Below are 14,407 nucleotides of genomic sequence, written 5' to 3'. Positions count from 1 at the left end.
CCTACAAGCTTATATGATGTACATCCAGTGGCGGCCGGCATGTTTGGGGAGTGGTGAGGCGGGCAAATGGGTGGTGGGTAAAAAAGTAAAATCCACTTCAATGCAACACGTCCTTCTCCTCGCTGCACTTTTTCCATCAGCAGTCCGATGTTCAACACGGGCCCTTGCGAAGTGCCTTAACCAATCCTGGCGCTGCTCTCATGCTGCATGAGAGCAGAGCTAGGATTGGAGGGAGCATCTGCTCTCGACGCTCCCGAAGGCACTGGAGGTCTGCACTTGCTCTAACCCAGCTGTCTTAAGACAGCTGGCTTAGAGGTTTCAAAGTGTGAATGTCAGGCTGGCCGTTGCAAGTTGGCCGGCCAAAGGGACATTCGCACTTTGAAATGAAGTGCCTGGCCGACCACCCTACTGCTGCTCTCAGTAAGCCTTACCCCGTCCTAACTCTCGGTTCGGTATGGGTGGATGAAAATAAGGTATATTAATTCTGTCATTTAGAAAATGGATTAAGGCCTTTTTTACAAAATATTTAGTGTCATGTTGCATGTGGGTAATGGAACTACAGACATTCTACTAGACAGCTACCCAACTTTTCTAATTTTCTCCGCCCTGGCTTTTTATAACTCAGACACGTGTGTTGGTATTAGATATCGAAAGAGCGGGTTCTTGGAGAGGATGGGATTCGGTGTGTGGCGGTAATGGAATCCCTCAACAGATTCATAAGGGGGTCTCTGTCCTGTCTCAGGAGAGAAGATGGGATCTTGTATTGACACTTAAAAGCTCATCACATCTCTTCCTGCTTCAGGTTGACTTCAGGCTCTCTCATCCACTCCTCCTATTCGCTCTTCCTGCCTGTCACTCAAGTTGATTATCGGCAGGCCCCTGTGTGGAGTGTTTCCGCCAATCATCATTCTTTTTGGAATGATCGAGAGGTGACCAGGACTGATCACTCCGTCGCACTAAAGTTTTTGCTGAGAAGGACTCAGCAGGGGCAGCCTTAAGCATGTGCAAGCTGTGCACCTGCACAGGGCCACCAAACCCCAGGGGCCACCATGCCAATATATATCCTTAATATAATAATCCTCTGAGGATGGATACATATTTGCGTGGCGGCCCCTGGCAGGGATTTGGCGGCCTCCGGCTCTGTTCCACTTCCAAACACCCTGACCCCCCTTCACTGGCCTCCGCACTCCGCCCCGTCCGGCCCCTCTCTTCCAGGGCCCCTGACCTACGCTCCCTGCCCAGGGCCACCATAAGCCTAGAGCCGACCCAGGAAGGAGCAGATCTTCCCTGCCGAGTCCGCTTGCAGGGAGGCCCTGTTCACAGTGGACAGCAGCAGAGGTGTGGTGTGTGTTGTTGCATTAGTGCCCATGTCACACCATACTATACCGTGATTTCAATGAAGATTTCTACGACGCAGACCTAGGATTACAAGAAACGTCTCCTTTCTCCTGGTATCTAACCATCAGTCATTGCCTCTGTTGCAATTTATGCGAGTGTGCATGTTTACACTTAGCACAAGATACACATGGTGGGGGGTTTACAGTCTGTTTCCTAACAATAAAGACACCATAATGAGATGTTCACACAGTGGCTACGTACACTTGGCAAGGGATACTAATACTGCGGCATCTGTAGTCTGTCCAGGTGTCTTCTTAGACTAACCGTGTGATGCAGTTAGTGAGAGGACGTCCTGTGTCTCCGTCTAATCTTCACTCTTGGTTGGATGTCTGCTTAAATTATACACAACACAGTGAACTGCTTACAGCCCCCTTGTCAGCCAATGATGCATATATTGACACTTTTACAAACTCGGTGCGTCTGCCTATGCCACACTCGCGATACAAATAGTGAGGTGTTTACTGCCTGTGTGGCTACTTACACTACGTCCATGCTACAAATACCAGGGTGTCTATCATCTGTGTGTCTTCCTACCCTAAGTCCATTATACAAATAGCAGCTTGTTCCCGCCTGTGTGTCCGCCTATCCTAAATCCATGCTACAAATAGGTTGGTGTTTGTCATCTGTGTGTCTGCCTACCCAAAGTCTATTTTACAAATACCAGGGTGACTATCACCAGTGTGTCTTCCTACCCCAAGTCCATTCTACAAATAGCAGCTTGTTCCTGCCTGTGTGTCCGCCTATCCTAAATCCATGCTACAAATAGCTTGGTGTTTATCACCTGTGTATCTTCCTACCCAAAGTCTATTTTACAAATAGCTGAGTCTGTGTCTGCCTCCCCTAAGTCCATGCTTAAATAGCAGGGTGTGTACCACCTGTGTGTCTGCCTACCCTAAGTCCATGCTACAAATAGCTGAGTGGGTGTCTGCCTTCCCTAAGTCCATGCTTAAATAGCAGGGTGTCTACTACCTTTGTGTCTGCCTACCCTAAGTCCATGCTACAAATAGCGGGTGCTATTAGTCTGTGTGTCTGCCTCCCCCAAGCCCATGCTACAGATAGAGGGGTCCATCACTTGTGTGACTGCCTTCCCCAAGTCCATTCTAAAAATACTACCTATGTGTCTGCCTACCCTAAGACCATTCTACAAATACCAGGGTGTTTACCACCTGTGTGTCTGTCTATTCTAAGTCCATGCTGCACATAGCGTATCTGTCTGCTTACATTAAGCACTTGATACAAACGGTTAGATGCCTAATGCTTTTGGTGTCTTCTTATACTAAGCACATGATTCAGATTGTAATGTGTTTACAGTCTTTCTGCATCTCTGGAAACACTCAGTACCAAAGTGATGAGTTTACAGTGCGAGTGTTTGCTTTTACTAAGCGTAAGTATGTTACAACGGGGGCTTTATTGACTATGTATGCATCTTACGCGCAATTTACACAGAGTGTGTTGTTTACAGGCTGTGGCAGCTTACACAGAGGCCTTGATTCAATAGTGATGTGTTTTATTGCACCAAGTACATGCAACAGTAAGATGCTTGCTGTCTTCCTATGTGTCTGCTTGCACTAACTGAATGAACAAATGTTTAGCTCGTGATGCAAGCGAGCCTGCAGCTTCAGTCATGTGCATGAACAGTGGGGATTGTGTATGTCAGGCCCGCTGCCGCCATTACGGGGTGTCTTTTTCTGCATTGCCTCAGTCCCTTTTGGATGGGGTTAACGAGTGGGAGCAGACTGCTCGAACCAGGAGGAGGTAGTATCTAGCAGAGGGGTATGTCTGGACTGTTTGGGCCCTCCAGGGGCTCTCTGCCTCTTTTATGCTTTGTTTTGCCCCACGCATAGTCCGTGTTCCTGCCCACCGCTGTGTAATGTTCTGTGTCTCATACGTACACCCAATGCCCTTATCGATGTGACAGGGCAGAGAGCTGCACTTTGCAACAGACTGCAGACTGCTTATTCATCATACTGGATTCATCTTTTATCTGAGCTTTAATTTTCTCGTTCTTTTACTCTGGCATTGGGGTGGTGGGTAGTCTGCGGGTAAGATTGGCATGATTTTGGCTTTTTCTTGGTTGTCTGCTGGGCTAAGCGTGTGTTTTGGGTGGTGCTGGCTTGGGCATAGGTGCCATGCACAGTGTGTCGCTGGGATCCACTCTGGAGTGCCCGCTGTGGACTGCCTTCACCCTGATCAAACTTTTCCCAACCAGCATCTTTTCTCTCTTTCAAGGGGGTCTCTGTCTGAGAAACGGCTCCTGTTTAGCAGAGGTGAGTCTGATGGCCTTCGATGACCCCATCACCTTCTCGTTTTTTTTTTTAATGTATTTTTTATTTTATTCAGTTTTTCATAACAAAAGCCAAGCTCAAGAAGGCCAATTAAAAAAGACTTATCAGGTAAAGGAAAGAAGAAAAAAGGGGCAATCTAATTTAAAAAGAAAAGATTCCAGGTCAATACTTACATGTTTTGGTAAAATATGCAAGCCAAAAATATAAAATACATAAATTATGACTGGATTGAGGAGAGCAACGGCGAACTCTAAAGCTCTACAGACTAGGCAGACCAGTCCTGAGGAGCAGCCACCTCCGCCATCCACCCCGAACTGGATCCCAGAGACGGCCTAACCGTTTCATCACAGGGCCATTCTCGATTAGCACCATTTCCAGTCGGATCATATTAAAAAATTCCCACCCCCAAATCCAGGGATCGAGGGCCCTTCTCTGCTTTTCAGTAACAAATTACTAATATATTTCCTTGGGCATTTAGCACAGTCCACATCACCAGTGCCCAATTCTCTGCAAATTTGACTCCCATGATATCTTCACATATATGTTGTGTAGAATTTACACAATGCAGCCATGAAGCTGCCTCAAAGCGCTAGAAGGGGAAAATAGGTATCGGGGAGAGGGAATGTGGCAAGAGCCTGGTGAAATAATAAGAGAAGACCTAAACACTGATATCATAGCTGGCAGAGCAGTAGAGGAGCTAAATCGGTTGCCAAGTTTAAGTTGGGTTATGTCACAATAAGTTATGCTATCAGCATTTGTATACTTACTATTCAAAAGAACAGTTTGGCATAGTTGAGAACGAGGTTTCGTGACCACTCTTTGCCTTGCCTGGCTTAAGATTAAATCTAGCCTGCTCCAATGGCCTTTCAGAGCCGGACGTCCACTTCTCCTCCAGCAGATCTACCTTTATTGAGCCCAAGCCCAGTCTTGCCTCTGTAACAGTGAATCCTTTTCCTCCAAACAGATTGTGACGAAGTGCTGGATGTATCGGTGTTCCGCGCCTCCTCTTCCTGGCGGGACGTGGACGCTGGTGGCCGGCCAATGGTGTGGACGGCGGAGCGGGCAAGCTTTGATGCTCTTGGAGCCCCCCGCTCCTGGGCGGCCGATGGTGGCTCCAGTGAGGAGTGGCTGGAAATTGACCTAGGAGGGCGGAGGAACGTCACAGGTAAGTTAGTGTTGGACTTTCCATCTCATTCCATTGTTGTAAATGTAGAAATCCCTCTCTTGTAACTTAACCATTCCCTCCTCCCCTTCATGAATTCATGGGAGTATGCACCACACCCTCAATTCATACTCAATATATACCTAACCCCCTTAAGAGTGAAGCATTTTTGATTCATAAATTCACTACAAGCACAAAAGCAAGGCCATCCGGTCTTCCCATGGCAAATGCCTAGAAGTATGGTCAGGGTCACTGGAATTATGCCATTTTGCGGTAGTGGCATTTTCTGCATAATTATGGATTTGCTACATAATCCACCATTTGCTGCATATTCTCCAGATTTTAACCCAAAAAATTGCTCCTAGATCAAATAAATCAAAAGTTACTTAAATATGGCTACACTTGTTGCCGCAACGTGAAAGACCCTTCGCAAAAGTTAATTGGTCACCTTTCTGTTGCTTATTGTTATATTTGGGTGTTAAACTGGTACTAATGAGGTGAAAACTTTGCTCAGTGTTATGTGTAGAAATGACAAAAAAGTAATAAAATCATAAAATGTTCTGCATTATGCCCCATAATTTGCCTTTTCTTGGCGCATAATTTTGTCAACCCTGCCATATAATTTGATCCTACACTGCTGCATAGTTGCAGTAGCCTTGACTATAGTCAACAAGGTGCATAGGCGTAAGTGGAATGTGACAGAAGTAATCTCTTCTCGGTCTGGTGGCTTAGTGGACTAATGGGTCCACTGTAGAGGCCTGTGTTAGATCCCATAGTCACAGGTTCAAATCCCGGCGCGTCCACTCAGCCGTTCATCCTTCTGAGATCGATAAAATGAGTAACATTGAGTTAGGTAACAATAAACATCTGTTATTCAGCGCCAAGATACCCTTCTGGGTGAATATGTGCTTTAGAAATACTTATGTTATGTTCCTATGCACCCCACTGGAGTGTAAATACTTTATTTGTTGATTAATTAAAATCATTACAAAAATACATAACAAGCACAAAATCTGATTGAACATATATGAATACAATGCCAAAATATAACATGCCCGACATCCAATTAACCATTTTCCAGTTTTGGAGGTAAAGTGCATAAGTGCATGTGATAGCAGCTTATAAATTCTAGATAAAGTGCAATGGCTCACATGATAATAAGCCCCCCCCCCACCCCCCCAAAAAAATAGGAGTGTCTTTCCTGTGGCTTATCATGTTTCTGTTTCTCTGGCCACAGATTTCTGCTGCTCATCTGTTTCTTGTTCATAGACTCAAGCTCCATTGTCGGCACCACTTGTATTTTCCTGTTTTTACATCAGTTCATCCTGACACAGAATCTCACTTCTTCTCCGGTTTCAAATGTTTATGTCCTGCTCTTGTGTCTGTTCCTCTTGTTACATATTTCAACTTCTCCATTTGTTCCACTTATTACATATTTATGCTCCACTGTCTGTTTCGCGTTACTGAGTATCACTACTGTCTGTCAAACATGTTAGTTACTCGTTTCTACAATTGTTTTGTGTGTCTTATTTCACTCCTCTAAATCACATGTCACTGATGTCATGCAAGCGTGTCTACTTTACTGAAGCACATTACAGGGGTGTGCTGCTTTGATGCACGTCGTGCATGCGTGTTCCTCTGACGTACGGAGACAGATTTGTTCTACTTGGGGTCACTTGCCAGATGTGTGACTGTTTTAATTCATGTGTTACAAGTGTGTTTGGCTTTTATTCAGTTATGTTCTTACGATGTATGTGTGTCACAGATGTGTGCTTGACTAATTCATGTACACCCTCCTCTGATTCACATATGCTGTGTAACAGGAACCGCCGTCACTGCGGTTCCGGTTAGTGCTTCTCGCAGTTTGGTGCGGGGCTCTGTCATGTTGTTGGAGCCCTGCACCAAACTGTGAAAAGCATTGACAGACACCAAACAGTTTTTTATTTTCTAAAAGAAAATCCTGAAGTGGGATTTTCTTTCTTAAAATAAAAAAGAGAATGCCCCCCTCGCAATGGGAGTAATCTCCCATGACGAGGAAGGCATTATTTGTTTTTACAGTCCTTTGCCGCCAGAGTTTTCCTGGTAGTGACAGACAGTAACAAGCATTTGCAATGCAATAGGTCTTGCACTAGGAAAGTTTGAGCTATTGGTTTTGTAAATGACAAATTTTGTATTTAAGTGTTGGTTTTGAAAATAGCTAAATTCATAGCTTTGTCATTTACAATGCCAATAGTTTTAACTTTCGCAAATGTGACACCTATAGCATTTGTAATGCAATATGTGTTGTATTTACGTGACTTAGATGTATTGATATTACAAATAACAATGGCTTTTTTTTAAACATAATTAATACGTAAATAAAAGTCATTTTAATTTATAATGGCAATAGCTTAAACTTTTGTAAATAACTTTTGTGAAGATTATGTTAAGTGTATTTTATTGTGACGAAAATCCTAGAACAGAAGCGAAATATTAACATCTTTTTGTGACATTTGTAATCAAGCTTGAAACATTGAGAGAGCATATTTGAACCAGTTGTTGTTGAACGGTTGCACAGATTGATGCTGTGGTGGCGCTGAGTGATGTTGTGGTGGCGACGAGTGATGCTGTGGCATTGAATGATGCTGTGGTAGCGCATAGTGATGTTGTGGTGCCCCTGAGTGATGCTGTGGTGATGCAATAAATAGATAGAGTGAGTGTGATAGGTAGAGTGAGGGCGATAGATAGATAGATAGACTGATGGCGATAGAGTGAGGGTGATAGATAGACAGATAGATATAGTGAGGGTGATAGAGTGAGGGCGATAGATAGAGTGAGGGCGATAAATAGATAGATAGATAGTGAGGGTGATAGATAGATAGATAGATAGATAGTGAAGGCAATAGATAGATAGAGTGAGGGCGATAGATAGCTAGAGTGAGGGCGATAGATAGCTAGAGTGAGGGCGATAGATAGAGTGAGGGCGATAGAGTGAGGGCGATGGATAGATAGAGTGAGGGCGATGGATAGATAGAGTGAGGGCGATAGATAGATAGAGTGAGGGTGATAGATAGATAGATAGACTGATGGCGATCGAGTGAGGGTGATAGATAGACAGATAGATAGAGTGAGGGCGATAGATAGATAGATAGATAGATAGATAGATAGATAGTGAGGGTGATAGATAGATAGATAGATAGATAGAGTGAGGGAGATAGAGTGAGGGCGATAGATAGATAGATAGATAGTGAGGGAGAAAGATAGATAGATAGAGCAATAGATAGCTAGAGTGAGGGAGATAGATAGATAGTGAGGGCAATAGATAGCTAGAGTGAGGGCGATAGATAGCTAGAGTGAGGGTGATAGATAGATAGATAGAGTGAGGACGATAGATAGCTAGAGTGAGGGGGATGGATAGGTAGATAGATAGATAGATAGTGAGGGAAATAGATAGATAGTAAGGGTGATAGATAGAGTGAGGGCGATAGAGTGAGGGCGATAGATAGAGTGAGGGCGATAGATAGAGTGAGGGCGATAGAGTGAGGGCGATAGATAGAGTGAGGGCGATAGATAGAGTGAGGGCGATAGATAGAGTGAGGGCGATAGATAGAGTGAGGGCGATAGATAGAGTGAGGGCGATAGATAGAGTGAGGGCGATAGATAGATGGATAGAGTGAGGGCTATAGATAGAGTGAGGGCTATAGATAGAGTGAGGGCTATAGATAGAGTGAGGGCTATAGATAGAGTGAGGGCTATAGATAGATTGAGGGCGATAGATAGAGTGAGGGAGATAGATAGATAGATGGATAGAGTGAGGGTGATAGATAGATTGAGGGAGATAGATAGATAGATAGATAGATAGATAGATAGATAGATAGATAGATAGAGTGAGGGAGATAGATAGATAGAGAGGGCAATAGATAGCTAGAGTGAGGGTGATAGATAGATAGAGTGAGGACGATAGATAGCTAGAGTGAGGGCGATAGATAGATAGATAGATAGTGAGGGCAATAGATAGATAGTAAGGGCGATAGATAGAGTGAGGGCGATAGATAGAGGGCGATAGATAGAGTGAGGGCGATAGATAGAGTGAGGGCGATAGAGTGAGGGCGATAGATAGATAGATAGACTGATGGCGATAGAGTGAGGGTGATAGATAGACAGATAGATAGAGTGAGGGTGATAGAGTGAGGGCGATAGATAGATAGAGTGAGGGCGATAGATAGATAGATAGATAGTGAGGGTGATAGATAGATAGTGAAGGCAATAGATAGAGTGAGGGCGATAGAGTGAGGGCGAGAGATAGAGTGAGGGCGAGAGATTAGAGTGAGGGCGATAGATAGAGTGAGGGCGATAGATAGATAGATAGACTGATGGCGATCGAGTGAGGGTGATAGATAGATAGAGTGAGGGCGATAGATAGATAGATAGATAAATAGATAGATAGATAGTGAGGGTGATAGATAGAGTGAGGGCGATAGATGGAGTGAGGGAGATAGATGGAGTGAGGGAGATAGATAGATAGAGTGAGGGCGATAGAGTGAGGGCGATAGATAGAGTGAGGGAGATAGATAGAGTGAGGGAGATAGATAGATAGAGTGAGGGAGATAGATAGATAGAGTGAGGGCTACAGATAGAGTGAGGGCTACAGATAGAGTGAGGGCTACAGATAGAGTGAGGGCTATAGATAGAGTGAGGGCTATAGATAGAGTGAGGGCTATAGATAGAGTGAGGGCGATAGATAGCGTGAGGGAGATAGATAGCGTGAGGGAGATAGATAGATTGAGGGAGATAGATAGATAGAGTGAGGGAGATAGATAGATAGACAAACAGAGAGAGACGGGGGTGTAGAGAGACGGGGGTGTAGAGAGACGGGGGTGTAGAGAGACGGGGGTGTAGAGAGACGGGGGTGTAGAGAGACGGGGGTGTAGAGAGACGGGGGTGTAGAGAGACGGGGGTGTAGAGAGAGGGATGTAGAGAGAGAGGGGTGTAGAGAGAGGTGTAGAGAGAGAGGGGTGTAGAGAGAGAGAGAAGATATTGTGTATTTGGCTAAATTGTGTGAACTTGGGAAAACACTTTTTAAAATTATTCCTTTGCTCCCTTTTTGGCAAGATTGGAAGTATTTAGAATTAATGTAAAAGGTGCGAGCAAGAGCATAGATAAAAAATGGACTGTATAGTACCTGGGGAGGGGGAGGGAGTGCCCAGTCTGATATAGTCATCAAAATGCAATATGACGGTAAATGTGAAGCCCTGGGGGCAAGTAGGAGTTAGATCCTAGGCACATCAGACTCTTGTGGTACCTCTTTCCACTGATTTAAAAATACTTGAGCACTCAGAAACAGCTTAATAGAGCAAAGAACCACCAAGGTGATACTCCCAGGATTGGTCCCTAGTATTGTTTTCGTTCATGTATCTGGAGCAATGGCTGTATTTGCGTCTCTGTAGCTGAATAGGGGTACTGCAGCTGATGTGCAGGGCCCCTTTGTGCTGAAGCTCCTCCCTACCTAATTGACCCCTCTTACACATAACATTAGTGGGTATAGGAATGAGAGTGAAAGGGTTAAAAGTGGCTGGGAACCAAAATGATGGCGTAATGTCTCGAGCATCGGCGTTGGATCAACATAGTGTGATTCTGGGCAATTCACTTAATCTCCGCGTGCTGCCTACCAAAAATGAATGTGTCCTTGTGCAACGTAACGGGTGCTCATGTAAAGCGCTATAATTCGTGCTACATAAAACTGCACAAGACAATCAATGATTAGAAACATGGGAATAACAAGGAGAGGAAGAGATCAACATGGGGGAAGAAGGGGATATGAAGAAAGAGAGTGCTGTGCTAAATCATGTGATGCAGCACCCGGGCATAACCTGCAGCAGCGGGTGCAGTGAGAATTCAAGGACTTTGGAGGCTGCAGCAAGGGAAAGGCAATGGAGCCCATAAACATGAAACAATGTGCCGTGGTAGGAGCTGTTGTGGACTGCATGAACACAAATGGAACAAGCTCTCGGCATTGCGTGGCGAGGGGCGGGGGAGCGTCTTCCTTTGAAGTCTGATGGGGGGACAGGGGAGCGGATTCCTGATCTCGTCTTAGCTAGGGATCTGGACCTAGCCATTCTAACGGAAACGTGGCTTACTGAAGCCTCTACTCCGATTATGGACATACTAGTCCCCCCCAATTATAACATCATTAGGCTGGACAGGTCCCCTGGCAAGACGGGCGGGGGAATTGCATGCATGTTTAGGAGCAACCTCTCCGTTACTAAAATCACCCCTCCCGCCTTCCCCTCCAGTGAACTCCTCTGCCTCGACATCACCAGCGAGGGCAAACAAGCTTGTGCTTTACATCTCATCTATCACCCGCCTGGTGACAACCTCATATTCACCCAACAACTCATGGACATGATCACTTCCAATGCCGGTCGGCAGACAACCCAAGTCTACCTGGGTGACTTCAATCTTCACTGGAACGATCAGAAAGACACAGTGGTGAATAGTCTCAAAACTTTCCTTAATGCGCTTGACCTCACCCAAATATGCGATAGACCAACACATGACAAAGGCTCGATACTCGATCTCATCATTGCCAAAGAGAACTCAACACAACTGGAGGCGATCCAACCCTGCGACTGGTCTGACCACCACATTATCACCTTCTTTATCAATGAAAAAGTGAAACCTATCCCAGCTCAACCAATCAAATCCAAAACTTGGAAAAGGGACATGAAGAACCTTAACCCCTCTACCCTGCCTCCCCACATCGGCAATCTCCTCCTTCCCCCTTCAGGTGCCTCGGATGTTCAAACACTGATGGACCACTACCTTGACTCTATGAACACAGTAGTCAATGAAGTCGCCCCACTTCAACTGAAGAGAGTCTCCACCAAAACTTCTAACCCCTGGTATGATGATAGACTCAATGACGACAGGCGTACTATGCGAATGGCAGAGCGCACCTGGAGATCGGACCCTTCAGCACTGCACCTCAAAAGGCTTAAGAACAAAAGAAACGCCTACTTCAGGAAAATAAAGCGCACAAAGGCGGACTTTTTCAGCCGTCAGTTGGATCAAGCAAAAAACAGGCCAAGAAAGCTGTTCGAACTAATCAAGACCCAAACAAAGACTCAACCCCTACAATCAAACAGCACAACAAGCGACACCCCACACTGTGAAGCCTTCTCTGCTTTCTTTAAGCTAAAGACTGACAACATAAGAAATGACCTCATCTTGGATGTAAGTCGATTCCCCAACAACACCAGAATGTCTTACACTCAACCTAAAAACAAGGCATCTTGGCTGTACTTCGATACCTACTCGGAAGAAGCAATCCGCAAACTGCTCTGCACCTTGAAGCCCTCTAATCACCTCACAGACCCTCTACCTGCTAATGCGGTAAAAGACTTCATCCCCTTGCTCCTCCCTCTGGACCAAAATCATCAACAGCTCCCTGCAACAAGGCCTCATTCCGGACTCCCTCAAGGTGGGGCAAGTGACGCCTATACTCAAGAAACCTACAGCTGATCCGTCTGACCTAAACAATTACCGGCCCATCACCAATATCCCCACCCTGGCCAAACTGCTGGAGAAATGTGTCCAACTCCAACTAACAAGACACATTGACCAATTTGACCTCCTCAACTCTCATCAATCAGGCTTCCGAGCGAAACATAGCACGGAAACAGCTATGACACACATAATTGATGACGCCCTCCAAATTCTTGATCGCAATGAGTCCTGCCTCCTCATCCTTCTGGACCTCTCGTCAGCATTTGACACGGTCAAACATGAGAACTTGCTGGAGCTGCTAAGCACTAGAATGGGACTATCGGGAACGGTTCTCAAATGGTTTTCGTCCTTCCTTCACAACCGGACTCAGAAGTTCAAGATCGACAATGTGCTATCTTCACCTGTGCCTGCAGATCTAGGTATTCCACAAGGATCCTCCCTCTCCCCCACATTGTTCAACCTCGTCATGGAACCGCTCGCCACCTTGCTCCAAGCTTCTAATGTCCAATTCCATATGTACGCCGACGACACACAACTGTACCTAAAGCTTCAATCCCCGGAAGATATCAAACATCTGAATTCCACGCTTATTAACACTCAATCTTGGCTGGCCGATAATCACCTCAAACTAAATGCTCTGAAAACTGAGTTCCTTCTCATCTCACCCCCGGCGAAAATTTCAACCACCCAAACATGGCTCAACAACCTAACAGCACTCAATGTCCAACCCACCATCGTGGACTCAGCGAAATCCCTAGGCATCACACTGGACGCCAAGCTCAACATGCAGCAGCACGTCAGCAAAGCCACAAAAGCAGCTAATTTCCAAATCAACACACTGAGGAAAATTAAACCCTTCCTCCCTGCTGAAGACTTCCGAACTGCTGTACAAGCGTTAGTCATCCCTCGAATAGACTACGGAATTGTGGCCCTCAGCGGACTCCCGCTATCCACAACAGCACCCTTAAGAGCCTCCCTGAACGCTGCCGCAAGACTCATTACTGGCTCAAGAAAACATTCGCATATTTCCCCAGACTTAAAGTCCCTAAAATGGCTGCCTTTTGAAGCCAGAATACAACTAAAAATTGCAGTTATGACACACGCGGCAGTGCACCACAATGCACCCAACTACCTCGCTCAAAAGTTGTCTATATCAGGAGGTTCGAGATCCAATAGAAGCTCAAAAAATCTACTCCTGAAACCCCGTAGATTCCGGAAAGAGAAAACTTACAAGCGCTCCTTCTCAGGAATGGCACCCAGGATCTGGAATGCGCTCCCTCCTGAAACCAGGCTTATCTCCTCCACTGCACTCTTCAAGAAAGAGGTGAAAACCATCCTTCTGGCCAAGATCTCCTGAACGCTATAGATGTTGGATCAGAGACTCTGCATTGCCTTGTGTCAATGCTCACCTAGTCCTTTGGCACTATACCTCTACTTGAGGGAGACACTATTACGCTACTTTCTTACTACCGACCAATATATGATACACGTTGGGTCACTGATTCACCCTCCCGCTGCCCCCACTCAGTGCTCTCTCTATACTAAAACACTGTTATAAGCCTTCCACACACCCAAAGTGTACCTGAACTCCTCTGTAGTGGGATCAATGACTTATGCCGTCTTATATTACTTGTTTACCTGACTGTATATTGATATGTTTTATGTATGTTATTATTATCCTTTCATGTTAGTGACTACTACATTGCTCCCATTACCTCTGTTCATTCCTACTGCCCCTACCCTGTCATTGTGAAGCGCTCTGATATCTGTAAGGATCTTGTTCGCGCTATATAAAACTTTGAATAAATAAATAAATAAATAAGTCTGATGCCGAGGCTCAGACAAATGGTGTGTGATGTGGCTGGCGATGTGCATGCGCCTGGCTCAAATGAACTGTACCCAATCCGCAGTTTGGGTAGACTTTTGAAAGCCAAACATTCATTGCTAAAGCAATGCTGTGGGCTCGACCTAAAAAATGGCTATATGTCTGCCCATACAAATTAGGCAGACGGACATACAGTCAGTTCACACCGGCACTTACTCCATCAGGCCATTAGAGACGTTTGGCTATAGCAGT

The 14,407-nt window shown here is 45.4% G+C and overlaps 1 protein-coding gene across 1 annotated transcript in view; it reads left to right on the top strand.

The window, feature by feature from the left end:
* LOC144823759 (discoidin, CUB and LCCL domain-containing protein 1-like) overlaps nucleotides 1-14,407 on the top strand; it is a 260,003-nt gene that overhangs the window by 127,850 nt on the left and 117,746 nt on the right. Inside the window, exons 7-8 of the mRNA XM_078682569.1 lie at nucleotides 3,628-3,665; nucleotides 4,648-4,848. Of these exons, the coding sequence (XP_078538695.1) occupies nucleotides 3,628-3,665; nucleotides 4,648-4,848 (239 nt within the window). The remainder of the gene's footprint in view (nucleotides 1-3,627; nucleotides 3,666-4,647; nucleotides 4,849-14,407) is intronic.

Source organism: Lissotriton helveticus, chromosome 3_1 (assembly GCF_964261635.1).
Source record: "Lissotriton helveticus chromosome 3_1, aLisHel1.1, whole genome shotgun sequence".
NCBI lineage: Eukaryota > Metazoa > Chordata > Amphibia > Caudata > Salamandridae > Lissotriton > Lissotriton helveticus.
Note: the sequence above shows the minus strand (reverse complement) of the source record. Positions and strands in the feature narration are given on the sequence as shown.